The 20,983-nt window shown below is 40.5% G+C and overlaps 1 protein-coding gene across 2 annotated transcripts in view; it reads right to left on the reverse strand.

The window, feature by feature from the left end:
* The window catches only part of TAFA3 (TAFA chemokine like family member 3), a 130,786-nt gene that overhangs the window by 76,130 nt on the left and 33,673 nt on the right, over positions 1-20,983 (reverse strand). For both annotated transcript variants that reach the window (XM_042461274.1, XM_042461275.1), the window contains exons 2-3: positions 10,694-10,782; positions 7,688-7,803 (exon numbers count right to left, since the gene is read on the reverse strand). In XM_042461274.1, coding sequence (XP_042317208.1) covers positions 7,688-7,802 — 115 coding nt within the window. In that variant the 5' untranslated portion in view covers position 7,803; positions 10,694-10,782. The remainder of the gene's footprint in view (positions 1-7,687; positions 7,804-10,693; positions 10,783-20,983) is intronic.

Raw genomic sequence — 20,983 nt, forward strand, 5'->3', positions numbered from 1 at the left:
GCAGGATAAAAAGAGGAGGGAGAGGTAGAGGAGGTATTTGAAAAATAATTTAATTTTGAAAAATTTAAGAACTACACTTACATCTCAGATGGCTACAATACAGACAAACAGAGCAACATTTGCCCCTGTACTCCAAGGCAAATGCTTATTATGCATTTCTTGATATTTTTCCTCTTTATAAATTCCTGCCACATGCCAACATATATACTACACTATAGCAATGGGATTTGGGTCCCTGCAGTAAACCAAAGAAGTTCCCCTAAGCCTGGGAATAGAAATAGCTCCAGAACTTTCCTAAGCAGCCACTCACATATAATTGCTCCCTATAGCATGAAGTAATTAGGGAAGCAAGTCTTCAGCAAAAAGCTTTTGAAGTCATCATATCCTGAAATTCCTCTGCCAACTGCTCCATAACACACAGTTCAAAGATGGCCAAAACAGTGGGAGAGGTTTTTATAAACAAGTGTTGTTGCTTTAACTATGTACAAAGCTATACGGGGGGAGGGGGGGAATAAATCCTCATTTCAGTATTTAGATAACTTTCTACAAACTAGAAGCTCATCTATCAGGCACACCTCTGACAATAAGTGAACAAATCTGAGGTTAGTTTTTTGTGGGGTTTTCGGGCTATGTGGCCATGTTCTATAAGAGTTTTCTTCCTGACGTTTTGCCAGCATCTGTGGCTGGCATCTTCAGAGAATGCTTCCTGGAAAAGAGTTGGGTAATACTGTGTCACCCTGGGAAAGGAGGAATAATTTGCATGTATATTGTTTTGTTGCTAATGGCAGGCCTCAGGGTGGGAAGATTCATGTCTGCTTGATTAGTGCTCGTTGTCTGCTGGGAAGCCCCTGACCCATTTCTCATTTGCATTTGTTTAGTTTTCAGCTTGCTGTTTTTCAGGACTGGAAGCCAAATCTAGTTTACTTTCATGGTTTCCTAGAATAGAATCATAGAATCATAGAATCATAGAATCGTAGAGTTGGAAGAGACCACTAGGACCATCCAGTCCAACCCCCTGCCATGCAGGAAATCCAAATCAAAGCATCCCTGACAGATGGCCATCCAGCCTCTGTTTAAAGACCTCCAAGGAAGGAGACTCTATCACCCTCCGAGGGAGTGCATTCCACTGTCGAACAGCCCTTACTGTCAGGAAGTTCCTCCTAATGTTCAGGTGCAATCTCTTTTCCTGTAGCTTGCATCCATTGTTCCGGGTCCTGTTCTCTGGAGCAGCAGAAAACAAGCTTGCTCCCTCTTCAATATGACATCCTTTCAAATATTTAAACAGGGCTATCATATCACCTCTTAACCTTCTTTTCTCCAGGCTAAACATCCCCAGCTCCCTAAGTCGTTCCTCATAGGGCATGGTTTCCAGACCCTTCACCATTTTTGTCGCCCTCCTTTGGACACGCTCCAGTCCTTTCTGAATTGTGGCGCCCAGAACTGGACACAATATTCTAGGTGGGGCCTGACCAGAGCAGAATACAGTGGCACTATTACTTCCCTTGATCTAGACACTATACTTCTATTGATGCAGCCTAAAATAGCATTGGCCTTTTTAGCTGCCGCATCACACTGTTCACTCATGTTCAACTTGTGGTCTACTTGGACTCCTAGATCCCTTTCACACGTAGTTTCATTCAGCCAGGTGTCACCCATCCTATATCTGTGCATTTTATTTTTCCGCCCTAAGTGCAATACCTCTTTCCTGTTTAAATTGTCCAGGTGTTTGTGGATTTCAATGGCTTCCCTGTGCCTCCTGACATTCAGTTAGAACCAAAGCACCTGGACCGAGCTCTACAGGCTAATGGTTACTCCAGCTCAGACATCAGAAGGGCAGCCAGACCCAGAAAAACCCAAATGAGGGAAGATAAACAACCACCTGAAGGGAAGGTATTTTTACCATACATCAAAGGAGTCACAGACAGAATAGGGAAACTGGTGAGGTAACACAACCTTCAAATGGTTTAAAAACCGACAAAGAAAATCCACTAAATGCTTCGCTCAGCCAAGGACAAGAGAGACCATCTCACAGCCACAGGATTTTACTACATACCATACAGCTGCAGACAAGTCTACATAGGGAACCACCAAACACAGTGTGCAAACAAGATTCAAGGAACACGAGAGACACTGCAGACTGGATCAGCCAGAAAAATCAGCAGTAGCAGAACATGTTATAAACCATCCTGGACATATAAGGTTGTTTGAAAACACTGAAATTCTGGACCATGCCAACAAATACCATGTCAGGATGCACAAGGAAGCCATTGAAGTCCACAAACACCTGGACAATTTAAACAGGAAAGAGGAAACCCTGAAAGTAAACAAGATTTGGCTTCCAGTCCTGAAAAACAGCAAGCTGAAGACTCAACAAAAGCAAATGAAAAATGGGTCAGGGGCTTCCCAGCAGACAACGAGCACTAATCAAGCAGACATGAATCCTCCTTTACATATCCTCCCAGCCTGAGGCCTGCCATTAGCATCAAAACAATATACATGCAAATCACTCCTCCTTTCCCAGGGTGACACAGTATTACTCAACTCTTTTTCAGGAAGCATTCTCTGAAGATGCCAGCCACAGATGCTGGCAAAATGTCAGGAAGAAAACTCTTATAGAACATGGCCACATAGCCTGAAAACCCCACAAAAAAACTATGGATGCTGGCCGTGAAAGCCTTCGACTCCACAAATCTGAGGTTCCTATTTTTTAAATTATTATTATTATTTCTAGATATGAAAACAGGAAGACATGTCACACTGTCACTTTTACAAGTGAGTATATTTCTAGACTCATTCTTCCTTGTTTGCAAATGTAAGTCTTACATGATTCCAAGTCGGCTTCTTTACTTTATTCAGCTTAATTCCATAAGCTCTCTTGTAAACATGTCTTAATTTCTAATATCAAAAATTTGAAAGCCTCAAAGGAAAACAAAAGAACCATGAGGTTAATATTGATAGGTTATAACAGAATGAGAGAATACAGACCATTATCCAAGACTGTCATTTTACTAGTTCAAATGAAACACATATTCCAACTGAATGGGGATATATTCACCAAATCCAATCCTTTAGCAGAGATAAAAGAGACAACAGTTTTTCAGCACACTATGTATATTAATAAACGGGTTTTCACGACTGTAATTCAAGTAAAGAATTCTCCTCAGAAAAGGTTCTGATTCCAATGAAGTGTTCTTTTGGTAGACAGATTCATTGCTTTCATGCCTCCATACTACAGACCACCTACTTGAAAGACCTGTATCACTTTACGCTACTTTTGAAACTAGGGCCCTTCTTTCTGCATTCTGTTACATTCTAACCACACTCCCATAACTATGCTTTTGTTGTTAACTGCCTTTACATCTCTATCTCAACCCATGGCGACCTATGGATGAGACATCTCCAGGTCCCCCTGTCCTCTTCTGCTCTGCCCAGCTCCTGAAAACTCATATTAGTGGTCTCTTTAATAAAGTCCATCCATCTAGCATGTGGCCTTCCCCTCTTTTTACTTCACTTTTCCTAACATTATTGTCTTTTCCAATGATTCATGCCTTCTCATGATGTGTCCAAAGTATGGCAGTCTAAGTCTTGTCATTTTGGCTTCTAGGGATACTTCTGTCTTGATCTGCTCTTTGTCCTTTTGGCTGTCTGTGGAATCCTCAGCACTCTTCCCCAGCATACTCGGAATTCCCCTTACATACAAGAATGCATCCCCCACATAAGTGAAGGGCCCACTGTAGTATCATCTTATGTATTTGGTTATAGGGGGCATATATATCCATGTAGATCAGCTTCCAGAAAATCTGTTCTCAAGAGTATTACAACCACAGCTGTCCTCACTCCAAAAATCCATCAGATAATTTCTTCTCCCCTTTCAGAAAGCTTCTTCTCCCCTTTCAGAAACCATGAGATAAGGATTTCAATATCCGCTCAGCCAAACACACTCTCTCCACCTAAGTGGAAGGCAATGGCAATGGCAAACCTCTGAACAAATCTTGACAAGAAAACCCTATCATATGGTTGCCAGTTGGAGTCCATATAAAGGCACATAATAACTGCCACAATACAGAAGTAGCTTCATGCTGCCAATCTGAGTCAAAAACTCAGCAAATGGTCACTGATAACCAAAGAGCTCCTGACAATCAGAAACCAGTAATAGAATGCACTGATCCTGTGAACAACACGAATAAAAAATGATTGATTCAATGTGTATAATATGTAAAATGTTGTACTGTATTTTTAATCTTTTACTGGTGTATATACTTAAATGTGTTAATTTTTAAATTATTTTTTAAATGTTATTTAATACTTTTTAAAATTTTGTAAACTAATGTTTTAGATTAATCTTTTAAAATCTTTTTTAGTTTAAATTTTTGTAAACTAATGTTTTAGTTTAATTGTTCTTAAAATTATTCCAAACCATCTTGAATCCTTTCTTGGAAGAAAAGTAGAATATAAATTAAATAAATAAATAACCAACCAACCAACCTAGTTGGGTCTAACAGTAAAGCTTAGGCTCATATGAACTTGTGGAATTCCAGTTAGAAAACCATGAACTGAATATATCCATTGCCAAAAAAAAGTACTCCTTCCTCTATACATAATAAGGCAGCTGACTCTTATCATAATGGTGCACCCTTGGAAGACATTATATATTTTAAGTCTTTCTTAGAGGTTAGGTTAGCGTCTGTACAATGAATGCCTATGGATGTCTGGAGCAGAAAAACAGAAAGTTGTGCCCCCACCCCAATCTATATGTAATAATAATAATAATAATAATAATAATAATAATAATAATAATAAAATTTATTTGTATCCCGCCCCTCTGAGAACAATTGGGGCGGCTAACAAAGTTAAAAATACAGAACATATAAAATCCCTAATACCCTCCCCTCCTTAAAAAAGTATTAAATCCAATACAGTATCTAAAAAGGCACAAAACAAAAAATACACAAACAAACATACAAGTTAAAAACTGAATATGTGTTCTTTGTAATAACTGAGAACAATCTTGAATAAAACTACAAATTCAGAGAGTTATCTCAATGTACAGAACTACCAGATGCATACAGCATTTCATAGGAGTCTTTTCACACATGGCAATGAATGTGTGACATTTGCAGTTGAAGTCTGCGGTAGTAATACCACATATATTCAATGTGCACATAGAGGGAAATGGTAGTCAAAAAGGGTTAATGGGTTTAGTTAATTGTTAATAAGCTAAAATAATCTAATTTAATTAAATTTAGGTTAGAAGGTAGAAATTAAGTATTATGTTTTATATTAAATTTCCATTAATTTAAAAGCCTACAGTAAAAGGCTTACCAGAATGAAGCTGAAAAATGCCACTCATGGCTTTACTCTTTTCCACCCTTTGTTCCTATCTTGAGCTTGGAGAGAAGGAAATAGTTACATGAATTTTTGAAAACCCCATTTCTCATCTATTCTACTAAAAAAATTCTCATGCATTACCCTTTTCCTTCCCTTATAATTTGATGTCCATTACTTCCCTCTTTCTTTAGATTACTGACTCCTTTCCTGCTTCTGTGGTACTAGCATTTGCAGTATGATAAATGAATTCTACTTTAATCTCAATTTTGGGTGGTCCATGGGTGGGCGTCAAATATTGTTTGCCCTTTGCTTGCCAGTGATCAGGGATGAAGGTGTTCCTGACTTGAGCAGACTAGATTAATCAATGATAGATTAATCACTTTCATTTGCCAGTGATTAGTCTATCCAGAATCAGAAAGTCTCTCCCATACCGCAGAAAATAAGGCCTTTTAAATGAAAGACTTGTATTAATTTATATTTGGTGGGGAGAGTCTCTCTGTGTGCAGCAAACTATGCACAAACTGGGCAGGACTTGTGGGCAGTGCCAAAAGTTGCATGTAATGGCATAAACATAGGCTGTAATTCTGTAAAAATTACACAAGTGCGATAAAGAACAGCATAGTCCTAACTGCATCACCCTTTTGAAAAATGCAATTTTAACGGGAGAAGAGCCTGGTGTGATAAAGGGCTTTGTTTCCAAGTACAGATAAGGAGCATCTATGTGGTCCTTCACATGGATGTAAAATCAATTACCCCCTTCCAAGATGCCCTGACCATTTACTCCTTTAAAATCTTTTCATTTGATAATCAACTGAACTAACATACTCTTATCCTAAGCAAAAACAAAGACTGATAGCCATTGTTGTTTGTTAAAGAGCCAAGCAGACAACATAAAATTTGTTAGTCTCTTATTTAATAAATTCATTAATTCTTTAATTAACAATTTAATTCTAGGAATAAATTAATGGTGAGAGACCAACTAAGTCAATCAATTAAGTTGAAAAACATTATTAATTAAATTGCCCCCCTTGTTATAGATTTTCTAACTTAATTTCTAACATAACTGAGTTTAATTAGTTATTTCCTATGTAGGATTGCCAGGTGAAAATCAGGACAGGGTTCCCATAAATTTAATAGTTCTGAAAAGAGGGAATATCAGCACATCATACAAACTTGTCATACAAGCTGCAACTGCTGAATTCCCTTGTCCACACAACCATTACAGCATAGCTGAGCAACAGTGTAAGGTTAGGGGGCCACATTACCCCAAGAGACTTTATAGGGCCAATATGTACTCCACTACATCCCCTCAATTAAAAAAATGTCCTCAAATGCCCCTTAGGTAACATGGGAGCATTTTCACCATTTTTAGGCCTAACAGAGCTTTTTTTTAACAACAGGAAAAGATCTTGTTTTTATTAAGGCCTGTCCTTAGTGTAAAATAGCATGAAGGAGCAAATTAATGAGGAAAATACCCTCCAAACCATGTAGAAAGCATCTGGAGGGCCAAAAATTGACTTTCCCAGTGGGCCACATGCAGCCTGCATGCCACACTTCGTCTAACTGCGCTAAAGAGCCAGGTTTTTCACTAGCGATCTTATTCATCTCACTGACTATACATACTAGAAAGTCTGAGATGGTTAAGGTTGAAGAAAACTTTGGAAATGGTCTGCAATTTGCTTATCTTCTATGAAGGTGTGCTTGAATTATACCATAGGATCTCTTGCTGAGAAATCAGCAGTCAAACTTCTTCCAGGTCTGGCAGAAACCCAGCCATACACTAAGGTGAACGAAGTGTAGCTCATGGCCCACATGTGTCCTTCCTGACCAATTTTAGGGGTGTCCCACATCCCTCCTTTTTTTTTTTTTGCTAAAAATGCCTCCCATGCTTCCTCAAGCATATTTTTTGCTACAATTTTGGCCCTCTTAAGTGTTTTTAGGCCTAGGGGAGACCAGAAGCTAATACAGGCCCAGTATAGACGGGCCTCGTGGCATGTCTTGATGACATGCTAGGGTTGCCTCAGGGCGTCACTGACACCCCGCAACCCTAGCAAGTATTCCATATGTCAAAATGGTGGGGCCCTATACAGATGGACACCACCATTTTGACGTGACCAATGCTTAGCGTCCGCACGTCGCAGTGCGATACTGATGTTGTGAGTGTGCCATTGGCGCAATGTGGCATCTCCGCACTGTGGCATCAGTATCATGCCGCAACAATTTCTAGAGGGCTCCACATTCCAGATCCCTGCTTTGTAGCTCTCAAAAATATAATCTCAGTCTTCTGGAAGAGATGCATCCATTTACAGAACAGCCTAATTTTAAAAGAGAGACAGAATGAAAGATCTTCAAGGCTTACCTGAATGGCTTCTGTGGTGTGATGAGGCCAGTGTCAGCCTTCCCCATAGTGTTATAAGGCAGAGAGAGAGCACCAATACCCCTTTGCTCAAGCTTCGGATGTCCCTCTCACTCATTCTGGTGAGGCAAAAGAAATAAGATGCACATGAGATTGAAAGTAAACCTGAGAGCCAAAAAGCAACAAAATAACAGCATTTTAAGACTATGTGAACTTGTTCTGTTTGAAAAACAAATTGATTTATAGTACATTTCCTCCTCCACCACCTCAAAACTACACACAGTATTCCAGCAGTTGTACAGTCATGTGCCTTCAAATTTATTCCCACTAGCAGAAACCTCTATCCTAGGGTTTTCTTGGCAAGTTTTAATCAGAGAAGGTTTGCTATTGCCTTCCTATGAGACAAAGAGAGCATAACTAAGTCAACTCAATGAGTTTCATGGTTGAGCAGAGATTTGAACTTTGGTCTCCTAAAGTCCTAGTCCTACACTCAAACCAAGAAATGCCAGTAAATCCCCAGATTAAAATAATAGTTTTTAATTTGTCCCTATAAACCAGAGTGGGCAGGAGGTGGACAAAAATATGATAGTATTCTGATGTTAATTGTGCACGTACGCACATACACCCATGTATCATGGGTCTATACATCACACCCTGCAGTGACGCAAGACAATTTACAGGAAGCTCTAAGAATCAATGTAACTTCACAAATGCCTAATTTTTGACCAGATTCAATTGCTAGATTAAAACTAAACTGTGTGGTGGCAATGTCTGGAAGGTTAGGTGTCACATCATGCACAGCTACCAGTATGTGGAGCCAACTATTTTTAACATGCCAATTTCAACCAGCAATGACAATATTAGATGAAGTGGCTAGTGATCCAACAGATCTATGCAATCTACTATTCTGCTTCTACAATGATCAACCAGTTGCTGATGGGAAGCCTAAGAACAGAACATGATTCCACATCCCCCATCTCACATTCCTTTGCAACTGATATACAAAGGCAAGCTACCTTCAGAACCAGAAGTTATATGTCTTTACTAGTTGCCATTGATGCCTTTTATTCAGAGGAAGATTAAAAACATTCAGACACCCCTATCCCCTATTTTCATCAAGAAACGTCCAATGGAGTTAACCAATAAGAAATAATTTAAGTATTAGCACATTAGAGAGAGACAACAGTGACACAGTGGTTTGGGTATTGGACTATGACTCTGGAGACCAGAGTTCGATTCCCAGATCAGCCATGAAACCCACTGGGTGACTTTGGAGAAGTCATATGCTCTCAGCCCCAGAGGAGGGCAATGGCAAACCTCCTCTGAAAAAGTCTTGCCAAGAAAACCCCATGATAGGTTCGACTGAGGGTTGTTTTACCGGTAAGTCAGAAACTACTTGAAGGCACACAACAACAATCAATTAGCACACCAGGTAAAATATACAAAAATACAAAAGATGAAAACAGCAGAATCTTCATGTCAGCAACTTGTCACATGAAGCTGTTTGAAATGAGGTAACTGCACGGCTGCTTCTGCAAATTAATCTAGTTTAGAAAATGAGATGTTACATCGGCAAGAGTGCTGTTGCTAAATACTGAACACATGGGAGTGAGTAATTTTTGTGATTTCATCTGAACATTGCCCCACATGCCCAACAAATCACTGTGGCTGAACTGCTTCTGGTCAGGCCACATGCAACATTATAATTGCAGTCTGAACAGCCCCAAGAATCACTATTGCTACAACCTGTAAATGGCATGATTGCTATACACAATACTTTCCATTCAGCTCAAAGAAGCCAGATAGCACCTCAGGGCTCTGAGCAATTACATAAGGAGTCAATGAGCATAGTAGTTTGAACACTGGACTAGGACTCTGGAGACCAGGGTTCAAATGCCCACTCAGACATGAAAACTCACTGGGTAACATTGGGCAAGTCACATTCTCTCAGTCTCAGAGGAAGGCAAAGGCAAACCCCCTCTGAACAAAACTTGCCAAGAATTCCTGGTGATCATTTCCTTTAGAGTTGCTGTAAATTGGAAATGACTTGAAGGCACACAACAATTACAAAAGTCCACAGCCCTCAAAATTCAAGGAATCAGTTTGCTATTCCTTAATCAAAAAGTCTGTAAATTGATCCTTCGGCATCAAATTGTAGAATCAGAGGCTGTACAGACAGGCCTTAAGGGGTGGCAGGATGCCACCCCTTTCCTAGCCAGATCAGGGCTGGAGCAACCACACACCATGACCCTGATCTGGCCTTTCCACAGCGCAAAAAGGAGCCACAAAAAGCGGCTCCTTTTTGTACTGTGGAAAGGGCGCCATAGCCACCAGCACTGCAGCTTTTCAGCGCTCCTTTGATGCAGTGCATGTACATACTGCACCAAGGGAGTTCCATGATGCCTCCCACACAGCATCACACTAGCATGGGGGCAGAGTCAGGGAGCTCAGTGTGCAGTCACCATGACCCCACTCTGCCAGCATTTATCACAGGTCTGCACAGCCTCTTAGTCCCTTTGCATTAAAAAAAAACTCTTCCAATTTTTAATTGTGGCCAAGAACTTCCATGTCAGTGAGGTGGTAAATACACTCTGGATTTGAATCTGAAATTTAAATTTGCTGTTCAAGATGCTGAACCTATTTTAGAGATAAGGTTCAGCAACTGTGATAACTCTTTTAGACTGTGACTAAAACCTAAGTAATTTTGTTATATCCTCTCTTAAACATGGAAGCCACCTGCTGGCACTTCTAATTTCTCAGGAAATGATGGGGGAAGGAGACACACTAAAAGAAGCAGGTCAGAAGTTGAGTGCATAATAATGTTGAGGCCCAGGAAAGCAGCAGGTATAGAATAAAAGCAGCTGGGTATTTTGAATCTCAGTTTCCTTCATGTGGATGTTCACCTGTTTTTGTTGTCTGGGCAAGACTCCCTCAGGTTTCTCGAAGGATTCTGCATGAAGGCATCTAATAGTCAACAACTAAAATAAGTATTTAAGCAATTATACATACCTCCTATTGGGGCTTTACAGCTATTGTCTGTGCATTGGCCAATCTCAGATAGACTCGGTATTTGCAAAGAAAGGCAAACATCAGGGCATCTGAAAAGAATGAAACAGGTGCTTAGTATTACAGTGGACAGATCCTGCCTGAAAGGAGAGACATAAATTTTCACTAATTTTATTCCTACCTGTAAAAATGAATTTCATAAGTTCTCTCTCAAATAGTTGAGATTATGGGAGTTATTATGCATTATGCTTTTTCTCACTTTGAGACTTTTCATTTGCACTAAAACTTTCAGATGCAAATTTTGTGGGGACAGCAAAAAATACACTGCTTTCTGTGCAAAAACATTTCCACAAATGATTTTTTCTCCAAAACAAAGTCCAAAATTTACAATGGCAGTTGACCATTTTCTTAAGAAGGTATCCCAGTGCATTAAGGCACCCTTTCTTGCTAGTCATAAGAATATCTGTTTTCTTTTCCTCTTTCTCTAAAAATACCAGTCAATTGCATTTCTTTAGAGCAACTTGCAAATACAGAAGCCAAGACACCCTGCAGGCTAATTTTTAACCTGTAGTCAACTGTCTCTTTCTTGACCTTCCCTTATTTCACTGTCCAGATGTACATATTTCAGCCAAGCCTAAACAGGCTAGTCAAACAAACTGATACTGACTTCATGCACATATTAAGATGGTCTCATGAGTGTTTCTTGATGCATTACTTCCCTATAGTCCCTATAGTGCCATGACACTAAAACATTGGTATTTCAGCATGGGTCACTTCTATTAGGGTGTTCCCACAAAGCTACAATACTTTGAATTAATCCAAAATAGACTCTGACCTAGAAACAGGGTATTTACAGATGCAGTTACAAGGCTTGGGTATTATCTTGTTCTGAGGTGGTTCTTCTCTGCTCTGATTTCTAGTAGCATGTTCCTGGCAGGACTTCAGGCCAGAATTTCAGGGGCCTACTTGACAGAATGAACAGGAAGGACCCACAATGCAATATGACTAGTGAGTGAAGTTATATACATTATTATCTTTAAAAGAGTGTGGTAAAATGAAGTCTATAAATCTAACCATGCTTGAATGGGAACCTTCCTTTTTATTAGATGTGCTAGAGAAATTATCTTGAACACGAAACAGTTTATGTTTTTAGTTGCTTTGCTATACAGTTCTGTTTTCCTTGTCTCATTCTGATATTTTTCCTAAGCTATATTGACTATGCAAGAAAAACAATATATAAATACAAAGTAACCCCCCCCCCCCCCAAAAAAAACCTAGGAGTGTAAACTTTGGCACGTTACAGACCGCCCCTTTGGGGCGGCCTGTAGGCACTTCTTTCCCCGGTGTATCAGGGCCTCAGCTGCCACAACGGCAGCCTCCGAGGCCCCGATCCACCGCTTTCGGGCCACGAGGAAGGGGTAAAAGGCCGCTTCCCCGCGGCCTGGAAAGGGGTGTCCTTGGGGCTTCAAGCCCCGAGGACACCCAGTGGCAGCGGGGAGGAGGAGAAAGGGGCTGCTTGGCCCCTTTCTCTTCTGCATCGATGGGCGCAGCCATCTAAAGGCTGCGCCCAGTGACGCAAACCTGGAAGGAGCTCCGAAACGGAGCTCCTTCCAGGGCCGCGGAAAGGGTGCACTAAGCGCCCTCGCACAGCCCCACTACGTAACAACCACGGCGCCTCGTTTGCAGGCGGTGCGGTCGTGATGCCGTCATGACGGTGGCCGTGTGGAACGGCCGCCGCCATTTTGTACGTGCTGAGCACGTACTAGGGTTGGGGGGGTGCAGAAGCGCCACCACTTCCTAACCTTAGTACGTGCTCAGCACGTACTTTAAGACCCGTCTGTAATGGGCCAATAATAACAAATTAACAGGTTATCAATACACTGAAATGCTCTCTTGAGAAAATGATAAAATGTTATATGAGATTGTTCTCGATTCTGAAAAAAACTGAATTTTCTGCATAAAAACTTGCGTTCACACAAACTACAAAGTTTTTTTCTGAACAATTTTCTTTTGCAAGAAAATAAATAATGTTCAAGTGGTTTTTTCTTAAACCCACCATAATTTCATCTAGTTGGAGGAGGAGACCTTTTTAAATTACTCATTCTTGCATGCAAAGATTTACATCCTTTCTGCACCTCCACATCCCAACACACCTACTCCTACCTAAATAGTCAAACACTATAGAATTCTAAGGAAAGTATAGATGTACAGATGAAGCATATGTTTGGGCCCCTAAAATTTAGGGTATTCCAAGAAATCTGTGTAGTTCTTCCTGGACAGTGTCAATTAAGATGATGGGACTTGTACTAAGTAGGCAAATAAATAAATAGGGATGTTATTTCAATGGCATATTGGAAAATGTATTTACTTCCAAAGGACAAAAAGAAGGGACAATGTCAGCAATTGCAAGTACCCTATCAACAAAATCTCCTCTCATGTTCTCATCTCTGCCTGCTCCTCCTTTGGTTGACCTGCTCTGAGGTCTCTAGGCCAGATGGTCTGTCAAAGGGCTTGTTATTGGCTAAAAAGTGCCGAAATGTATTGTGACTTCAAAGCATCCAAGATCACAAATATATCAGAATTCAGTGAGAATGTTTCAAGACACTTCCATCAAATTGGCTTCCTCTTCAAAACTGTGTATTCTTGGAAAAGGTGTGGAAAATAATACCACATTTCTGCACCATCCACAACATTTGGAGAAGAATTGAGGTGCCAAAAGTCTATGTCAGTAGCAAAATAGTGAAAAACAAGTGGTCAACTGACTGCATAGAGTCTATGACAAATTACCAGTGATGTTCAGAACCAGAAAATAAATATCACAAGCTAGAAAGACCCAGTCTCTGACCTTCCCATCAGCCATTCCCTGTCCCTATGATATCTGTAAACATGGATAAAAAGGCTTATTTCTACCTCACCTCAAGAGGAGGGATAAAAAGGATAAAAATGAGGGATAATTACAGATTATATAGGCAATATTGGTTTGGGATGATATGAAATCATGCCTTACTTAAAACCACCTACAGATTCAGCAGAACAACAAAGTACTATGTTCAGATGTTCATAATGTCTTAATGCATCTGAACATCTGACCAATAATTATATTTCTTGTCCCCCAATCCAGACAAAGTTTGCAGTGATTTCTGGCAAAGGCAACCTACCAATAGACATCTACACTCTGTGCCAGCCAACCCAGAGCAAGACAGGAATATATGCTTGCTATTAACAGCTTGCTGCTAATAAGAACCTTTTCCTTTTCTTTCTGAAGTCCTGCAAAACAACAGGCTGAGGAAAACAGCAGGAGCACAGGGAGGAGATCAGCTATAGTACTACAGATGCTCAGGAGATATGGATTGCAGATTTGAGGGGACTGCAGAAAGGATGGTGGGAAGGAGTAACGTGGGGCAAATTCCCAGCAGCAAAGCACTGCCCTGGGTTTCTCTAATGCATCAGTAGCTGCACCAAGCCAGTACGCTGCTAAATTAGAATTGAAAAAGACCCTTATTTTTATTTAAAATTGCAACCACACCACCAAAATTCAGTGGTAGGGTGGTGACAGAAGCAGAAGCAATTTTTTCCCCATGGGTTTTTAAAAAATGTATTGGGAGAATCTTGTCCCCAAAAGCTCAGTTATGTTATGGAACAAAGTTATGATACCCACATGTCTTCTTTTGAAACAAAAATATTTATTTTTCCAGTGCCATAGTTTCAGCAACAGCAAGAGATGAAATGGGGAGGAGACTAAAAAGGACCAATGGACTGCATACTGCTTATGGGCTACAAGTGGACAACTCCTGGACAATTGAGATATAAACATTGTTGCATGACATACTGTTTCGGATGTTATTTACGAAGCTTTTCTGAATTCAACCATATTCAACAACAACCACAAAAAATCCAAAAAGCCAACTTTGGTTTTGTTTTGTTTGTTTGTTTGTTTGGATTTTATGTAAGGGACACCATTTTACTACCCCACTGTATATAATGAGACTTGATTATCTACATATTTTGGAATCCATAGGGTGTCCTGGAACCAAATTGTAGCAGACACCAAAGGTCCAACGTATTTACTCAGTTCTTGATACTTTCCATTAGTGACATCTCCAGGAGCAGAAAATACAAGAGACAGAAAACTGTCACAAAGAAAAAAGCCCTCCCCACACAAATTCACTTTGCCAGGGACAGAGAAAATGACAACTTCACAGCCTTATATATCACCTGCTGAGATTTAACAGGGTCCAGAGAGTGAACAACCACAGAAGCTGTAAAACTTTAGTACCCAATCAGAATTTATTAACAGTGAGCTAGATAGCTAGTGTATGTTGTTTGTGATGATATACAGCCCTGACTGGGCAAATGGCTACATCCTGATCATTCCTGGTCAAAAGGCACACCAGATTCTTAGTAATTTATTTAAACATGTTTTAAATCATTTGCTCTTTTGCAGCAATTCTTGAGATATGTTTTCTCATGACTCACTATTCCTCAGCATTTATTCTTTAGCAAACACCACATTTTCCGCAAAGCTATGTGGAAGCTTCCTGAATTAGAATTCATCTCCTCCTAAACCCAGGTGCAAATGTACAGAAAGACAAGAAAGAGGAAGTGCTGTTAAGCTTTTGTATACATGGTTTGTATACAAAACCATGACTTATGGCTACCCTAAGGCAGATCTATCATGGGGTGTTCCTGCCGGAGTTTGTTGAGGGTTTCTTTCCCTTGCCTTCCTCTGAGGCTGAGAGAGTGTAGCTTGCCCAAGGTCATGCAGTGGATTTATGTGGCAGAGTGGAGATTCGAAACCTGGTCTTAGAATCATAGAATCATAGAGTTGGAAGAGACCGCACGGGCCATCCAGTCCAACCTCCTGCCATGCAGGAAATCCAATCAAAGCATCCCCAATAGATGGCCATCTAGCCTCTGCTTAAAGACCTCCAAGGAAGGAGACTCCACTACACTCCGAGGGAGTGTGTTCCACTGTCGAACAGCCCTTACTGTCAGAAAGTTCTTCCTAATGTTGAGGTGGAATCTCTTTTCCTGTAGCTTGCATCCATTGTTCCGGGTCCTGTTCTCTGGAGCAGCAGAAAACAAGCTTGCTACCTCCTCAATATGACATCCTTTCAAATATTTAAACAGGGATATCATATCACCTCTTAACCTTATCTTCTCCAGGCTAAACGTCCCCAGCTCCCTGAGTCGTTCCTCATAGGGCAAGGTTTCCAGACCTTTCACCATTTTAGTTGCCCTCCTTTGGACACGCTCCAGTTTCTCAATGTCCTTTTTGAATTGTGGTGCCCAGAACTGGACACAATGTTCCAGGTGGGGCCTGACCAGAGCAGAATACAGTGGCACTATTACTTCTCTTGATCTAGACACTATACTTTTATTGATGCAGCCTAAAATTGCATTGGCCTTTTTAGCTGCCGCATCGCACTGTTGACTCATGTTCAACTTGTGGTCTACTTGGACTCCCAGATCCCTTTCACACGTAGTTTCATTCAGCCAGGTGTCCCCCATCCTATATCTGCGCATTTCATTTTTCTGCCCTAAGTGCAGTACCTTACATTTCTCTGTGTTGAATTTCATTATGTTAGCTTTGGCCCAGCTTTCTAGACTATTCAGATCATTTTGAATGTTGATCCTGTCCTCTGGAGTATTAGCTATTCCTCCTAATCTGGTGTCATCTGCAAATCTGATAAGTATGCTCCCAATTCTGTCATCCAGGTCATTGATAAAGATGTTGAATAACACTGGGCCCAGGACAGAGCCCTGTGGGACTCCGCTGGTCACTTCTCTCCAGGCTGAAAAAGAGCCATTGTTGAGCACCCTTTGGGTTCGGCCGGTCAACCAATTACAGATCCATTTAACAGTTACTTTGTCTAGCCCACATTTTACAAGCTTGTTTGCAAGAATGTCATGGGAAACCTTGTCAAAATGCCTTACTGAAATCAAGATATACTATATCCACAGCATTCCCTTCATCTACTAAGCTGGTAATTTTATCAAATAAAGAGATCAGATTTCTCTGGCATGACTTGTTTCTCTGAAACCCATGTTGACTTTTTGTGATTATGGCATTGTCTTCTAGATGTTCACAGATTCTCTGTTTAATGATCTGCTCCAGAATCTTTCCTGGTATTGATGTCAGACTAACTGGACGATAATTGTTGGGATCCTCTTTTTTCCCCTTTTTGAAGATGGGGACGTTTGCTCTCCTCCAGTCTGCTGGGATTTCTCCTGTTTTCAAATATGATTGCCAATGGCTCCGATATTACATTTGCCAGTTCTTTTAGTACCCTTGGATGTAGTTCATCTGGTCCTGGAGACTTAAATTCATTTAGATTAACAAGGTATTCCTCTACTATCTCTTTGCTTTTTCTGTGCTGAAATTCCCCTATTCTGTCCTCTGCTCCATTATCCTCAGGTTGAGCACCCTTTGCCTTTTCTGAGAAGACTGAGGCAAAGAAGGTGTTGAGTAATTCTGCCTTTTCTCTGTCCTCTGTTAGCATTTTGCCATCTTCTCCACGTAGTGGCCCTACCGTTTCCTTCTTCTTCCTTTTGCTGCGGACATATAAAAAAAAATCTCTTTTTATTCTTTTTAACCTCTCTAGCGAGCCTGAGCTCATGCTGCGCTTTAGCTTTTCTGATCCCTGCACATGCCTGCTATTTCTTTGAATTCCTTTTTTGTGATTTCCCCCTTTTTCCATTTCTTATACATGTTCCGTTTCAAACTTAGCTCGATTGAAAGTTCTTTAGTCATCCATCCTGGTTTCTTGAGACAGCTCCCATTTTTCTTTCTCACTGGAACTGTTTGAAATTGTGCCTTCAGTAATCTCCCTTTTGAGAAACTCCCATCCGTCCTGAACTCTCTTCCCTTTTAGTATTTCTGACCACGGGATCACCCTCAACACTTCTCTAAGTTTACTGAAATCCGCTCTCCTAAAGTCTAGAATGCGTGTTTGACTATGCCTGGCTTCTCCTTTCCATTGTATAACAAACTCCAGGAGAACATGGTCACTTCCACCTAAGGATCCCACCACTTGCACCCCATTAACCAAGTCATCCTTGTTGGTTAGGATCAGATCCTTGTTGGTTAGGATCAGATCCAAAATAGCTGACCCCCTTGTTGCCTCTTCCACCTTCTAGTATCCTAGTCCAATACTCAAGCCCCTGCACCATGCTGGTTCTCTTTACATGAAAGTACCATGTAAATCTTTACTCATTTTGTTCCTGCATGCAAGGACAATGAATTTCACAACTTTTGTCCATGCTTAACATAATTATGACAGGTTCTTATACATTTTTTGCATTCTAGTTTTTTCATGAAAATTTTGCACAAAAACAGACATTGCACAAAGTAGATTATTTTCTACACACATTACAGTGTGTGTGTGTGTGTTTTCTCTGCAAATATGTTTTGAGGAAAAGAAATAAAATATGTCGTATCAATTGACCATTTCCTCAATAGAATATCTCAATATGTAAATGCATGAGAAAATGTGTGAGGATTCTTTAGATCCCTGTTGCGGAGTTACATTTATCAGTCCAGGCCAGAGTTTAGACAAACTGCTGTTGGGGGCTACAGCATTCAGCATCCCTTATGTAGCATGGACACATCATGTTTTACAAACCCAGCAAGACCTGGCAGTCTGGTCTACTTTATTCTCAACAACCTAGAGAAAGACTCTAGGATGTGTTTCAAGATTTCTTTCTTTGGCTTGTCACAGATGTAGAAGCAGAGTAGAGTGTGAGGAAGTAAGAGTGTGGAATATTTAGTTTAACCACTGCTGTTGCAAGTAGTAGCTATCAACTTCCTACACTAATACACTGTTTGCACACATCAAACAGTCCTGTGGATTCTTGGCCTCTCAGGACATGCAAACCAGAGCACTGATTTGCTGACAGAGATATTTGTCTCTTCACTGTGTAGAGCATTTGAACTTCATCTGCTCCTTGTCTTCACCATAATGTGGGAGAACAAGTCGTGCCTGGGTAACCAATTCTCCCTTTTTTATATTAGCTGTCACAGCTATAGAAAGTAATCTAAAACTACATTGAACTTTTCAGATTCACTACTACACATCTGCAGCCCAAATTTGCTTCTTCTTTGGAAACTGACAGTGGTTGCAAAGGGACTGGAAATGTGTTCTGATAAAAAAAAAATGATTTGATCTCAATAATTTGCTAATGTATTCAATCCAGTGGGGAGGACGTGTCAATTCAATAATTCTGTATCAAGATACTGAAATGGATACAGGAGGCTTGATGGAATCTTAACAAATTCAAAGAGAACCAGAGTTCTTACTTTCTGAAAAATGAACCTAATTATATCTGAAATGAGGGCAAGTTCCATTCATTTCAAAATGAAGTATTAACACACAAACCTACCAGAGGTCTATGCAGACATGACCAGCAACCATAAAATAATACTGACTGGGGGATTATAGATTTTAGCTCAACATATTTGGAAGGCATCATTTGGGAAAGGCTGACATAGATGCAATATGCCTCACAAGCAAAGAAATCAAGTGTCAAAGAATGAGAAGTTAAGAGTCGGAGGAATAGTGAAAAACTAGTGAAAAGACAGCATATAAAAAAAGGCTAATTGGAAACCAGACAAAGATTAGAATGAAGTTTCCCTTTTCCTAAAGTTTCTAGGTTTAATTCAAGACAGTGATCCAAGTATTTCTATAATTGTGGAGGGTGGTTTTCATCAGTAAAACTACTAAAAACAAGTCAGACTGTCAGCTGATGCCAAGTCTACAGGTCACACTACACTAGGGAAACCATGGACCAAGGGAATAAACCTCTTGTAAAGTTCCAGGATTCAGGTTTACTCTCCCAGAACCAAATCCAATACCACCCATCTCCCATCAAATGAGCAATAGTGTAGAGATATGCCCATGGACTCTCACATGCTCAAGCATAACGTCAAACCTTAACAAGAGGCAAGGAGGAGAGAAATTAAGAGGCATGGAGAAAAAAAACCTTAATACTAGGCCACAACACCTGTACCCAGAACGAGTTTGTAGAGAGAGATATTGGAACAGAGGGATAGAGAGATGAAGAAGTGTAGATTTCAAGGCTTAGAACAGGGTCTACCAAAAGGAAGAGGTAAGGGGTAGGGATTGAGGGAGGAGAGAGAATAAGCAGAAGCTTTGGGTATACACCAGTCCTGTGTGTGTGTGTTATTTCAGGATGATGCAAGTGTATCAAACCAAAGCCTTAGCCACCAACAAAGACACTCACATATTCATTCCTACTCTGAGAGGTCATCTCATAGACTGCAGAATCTGTAATGGAGAAGCAAAACTGCACATAGATCTACCACTGGCTCAGCTCTTCTCAGAGCACAACTGGGATACTTCTTTTATTTCCCACCTCACCATCTCATCTGACATTGATATTCTGAAAAGCCATCCATTCCATCTAAGAAGTTTTCTTCTCATTGGGATGTAGGACGTGAATTCCAGATGCATCTGTGAGCCCTGAGTTACTGTTTGGAAGGTAAGAATAATCATTATTGGCTCAAGACAGTTGTTTTGGAGTTGAGGTCCTCAAAGATATATTTCAGGGCTAGAATTCACATTTTTAGCCTTGCAAGGCTCTCCTCTCTGTCTCTCTCCCTCTCTTTCTCTCTCTCAAAGCCACACTTCCACTGATCACATACATACCCCTACTCAATCCCACATTTCAAATCAGCATTTCAAAGGCAGTATTGTTTAGGATTTTGGTGGAACACTTTAACAGCTGCCCTCCTTTTTTTTAACCTCTGCCAAGCATTAGACACAGAATGATTTGAATAGACCAGTTATCAATGCATGTGTGGTACCTCAATGTATATTCAAAAGCATATTTATTAAATTCTACATTACTGGAGCCCTGATGGCACAATGGTTAAATGCCAGTACTGCAGCCACTCAGTCACAGTCACAAGGTTGTGAGTTCGATAACAGCAGGGGCTCCAGGGTCAACTCAGCCTGGCATCCTTCCGAGGTTACTAAAATGAGTACCAGCTTGCTGGGGGCAATTAGCTTACACATTGTTAACTGCCCAGGGGGTGCTTAAGTGCACTGATAAGAGCTATAGAAATGTACTTGCTATTACTATTGCTATACTGAAAGAAAAACAATCAAAATTAATGACCCAACAAGAAGGAATGTCATATGGAAGAGCACAATCATTGACGACATACAACCATAAATATGTCTTAAGATGACAGTCTACTACTTGTACAGTGCACCCGTACCATACGTGGGCACACTATACGCACCTTTCAGCTTATGCTGAAGCCGCATG

Source organism: Sceloporus undulatus, chromosome 4, assembly GCF_019175285.1.
Source record: "Sceloporus undulatus isolate JIND9_A2432 ecotype Alabama chromosome 4, SceUnd_v1.1, whole genome shotgun sequence".
NCBI classification, from domain to species: domain Eukaryota; kingdom Metazoa; phylum Chordata; class Lepidosauria; order Squamata; family Phrynosomatidae; genus Sceloporus; species Sceloporus undulatus.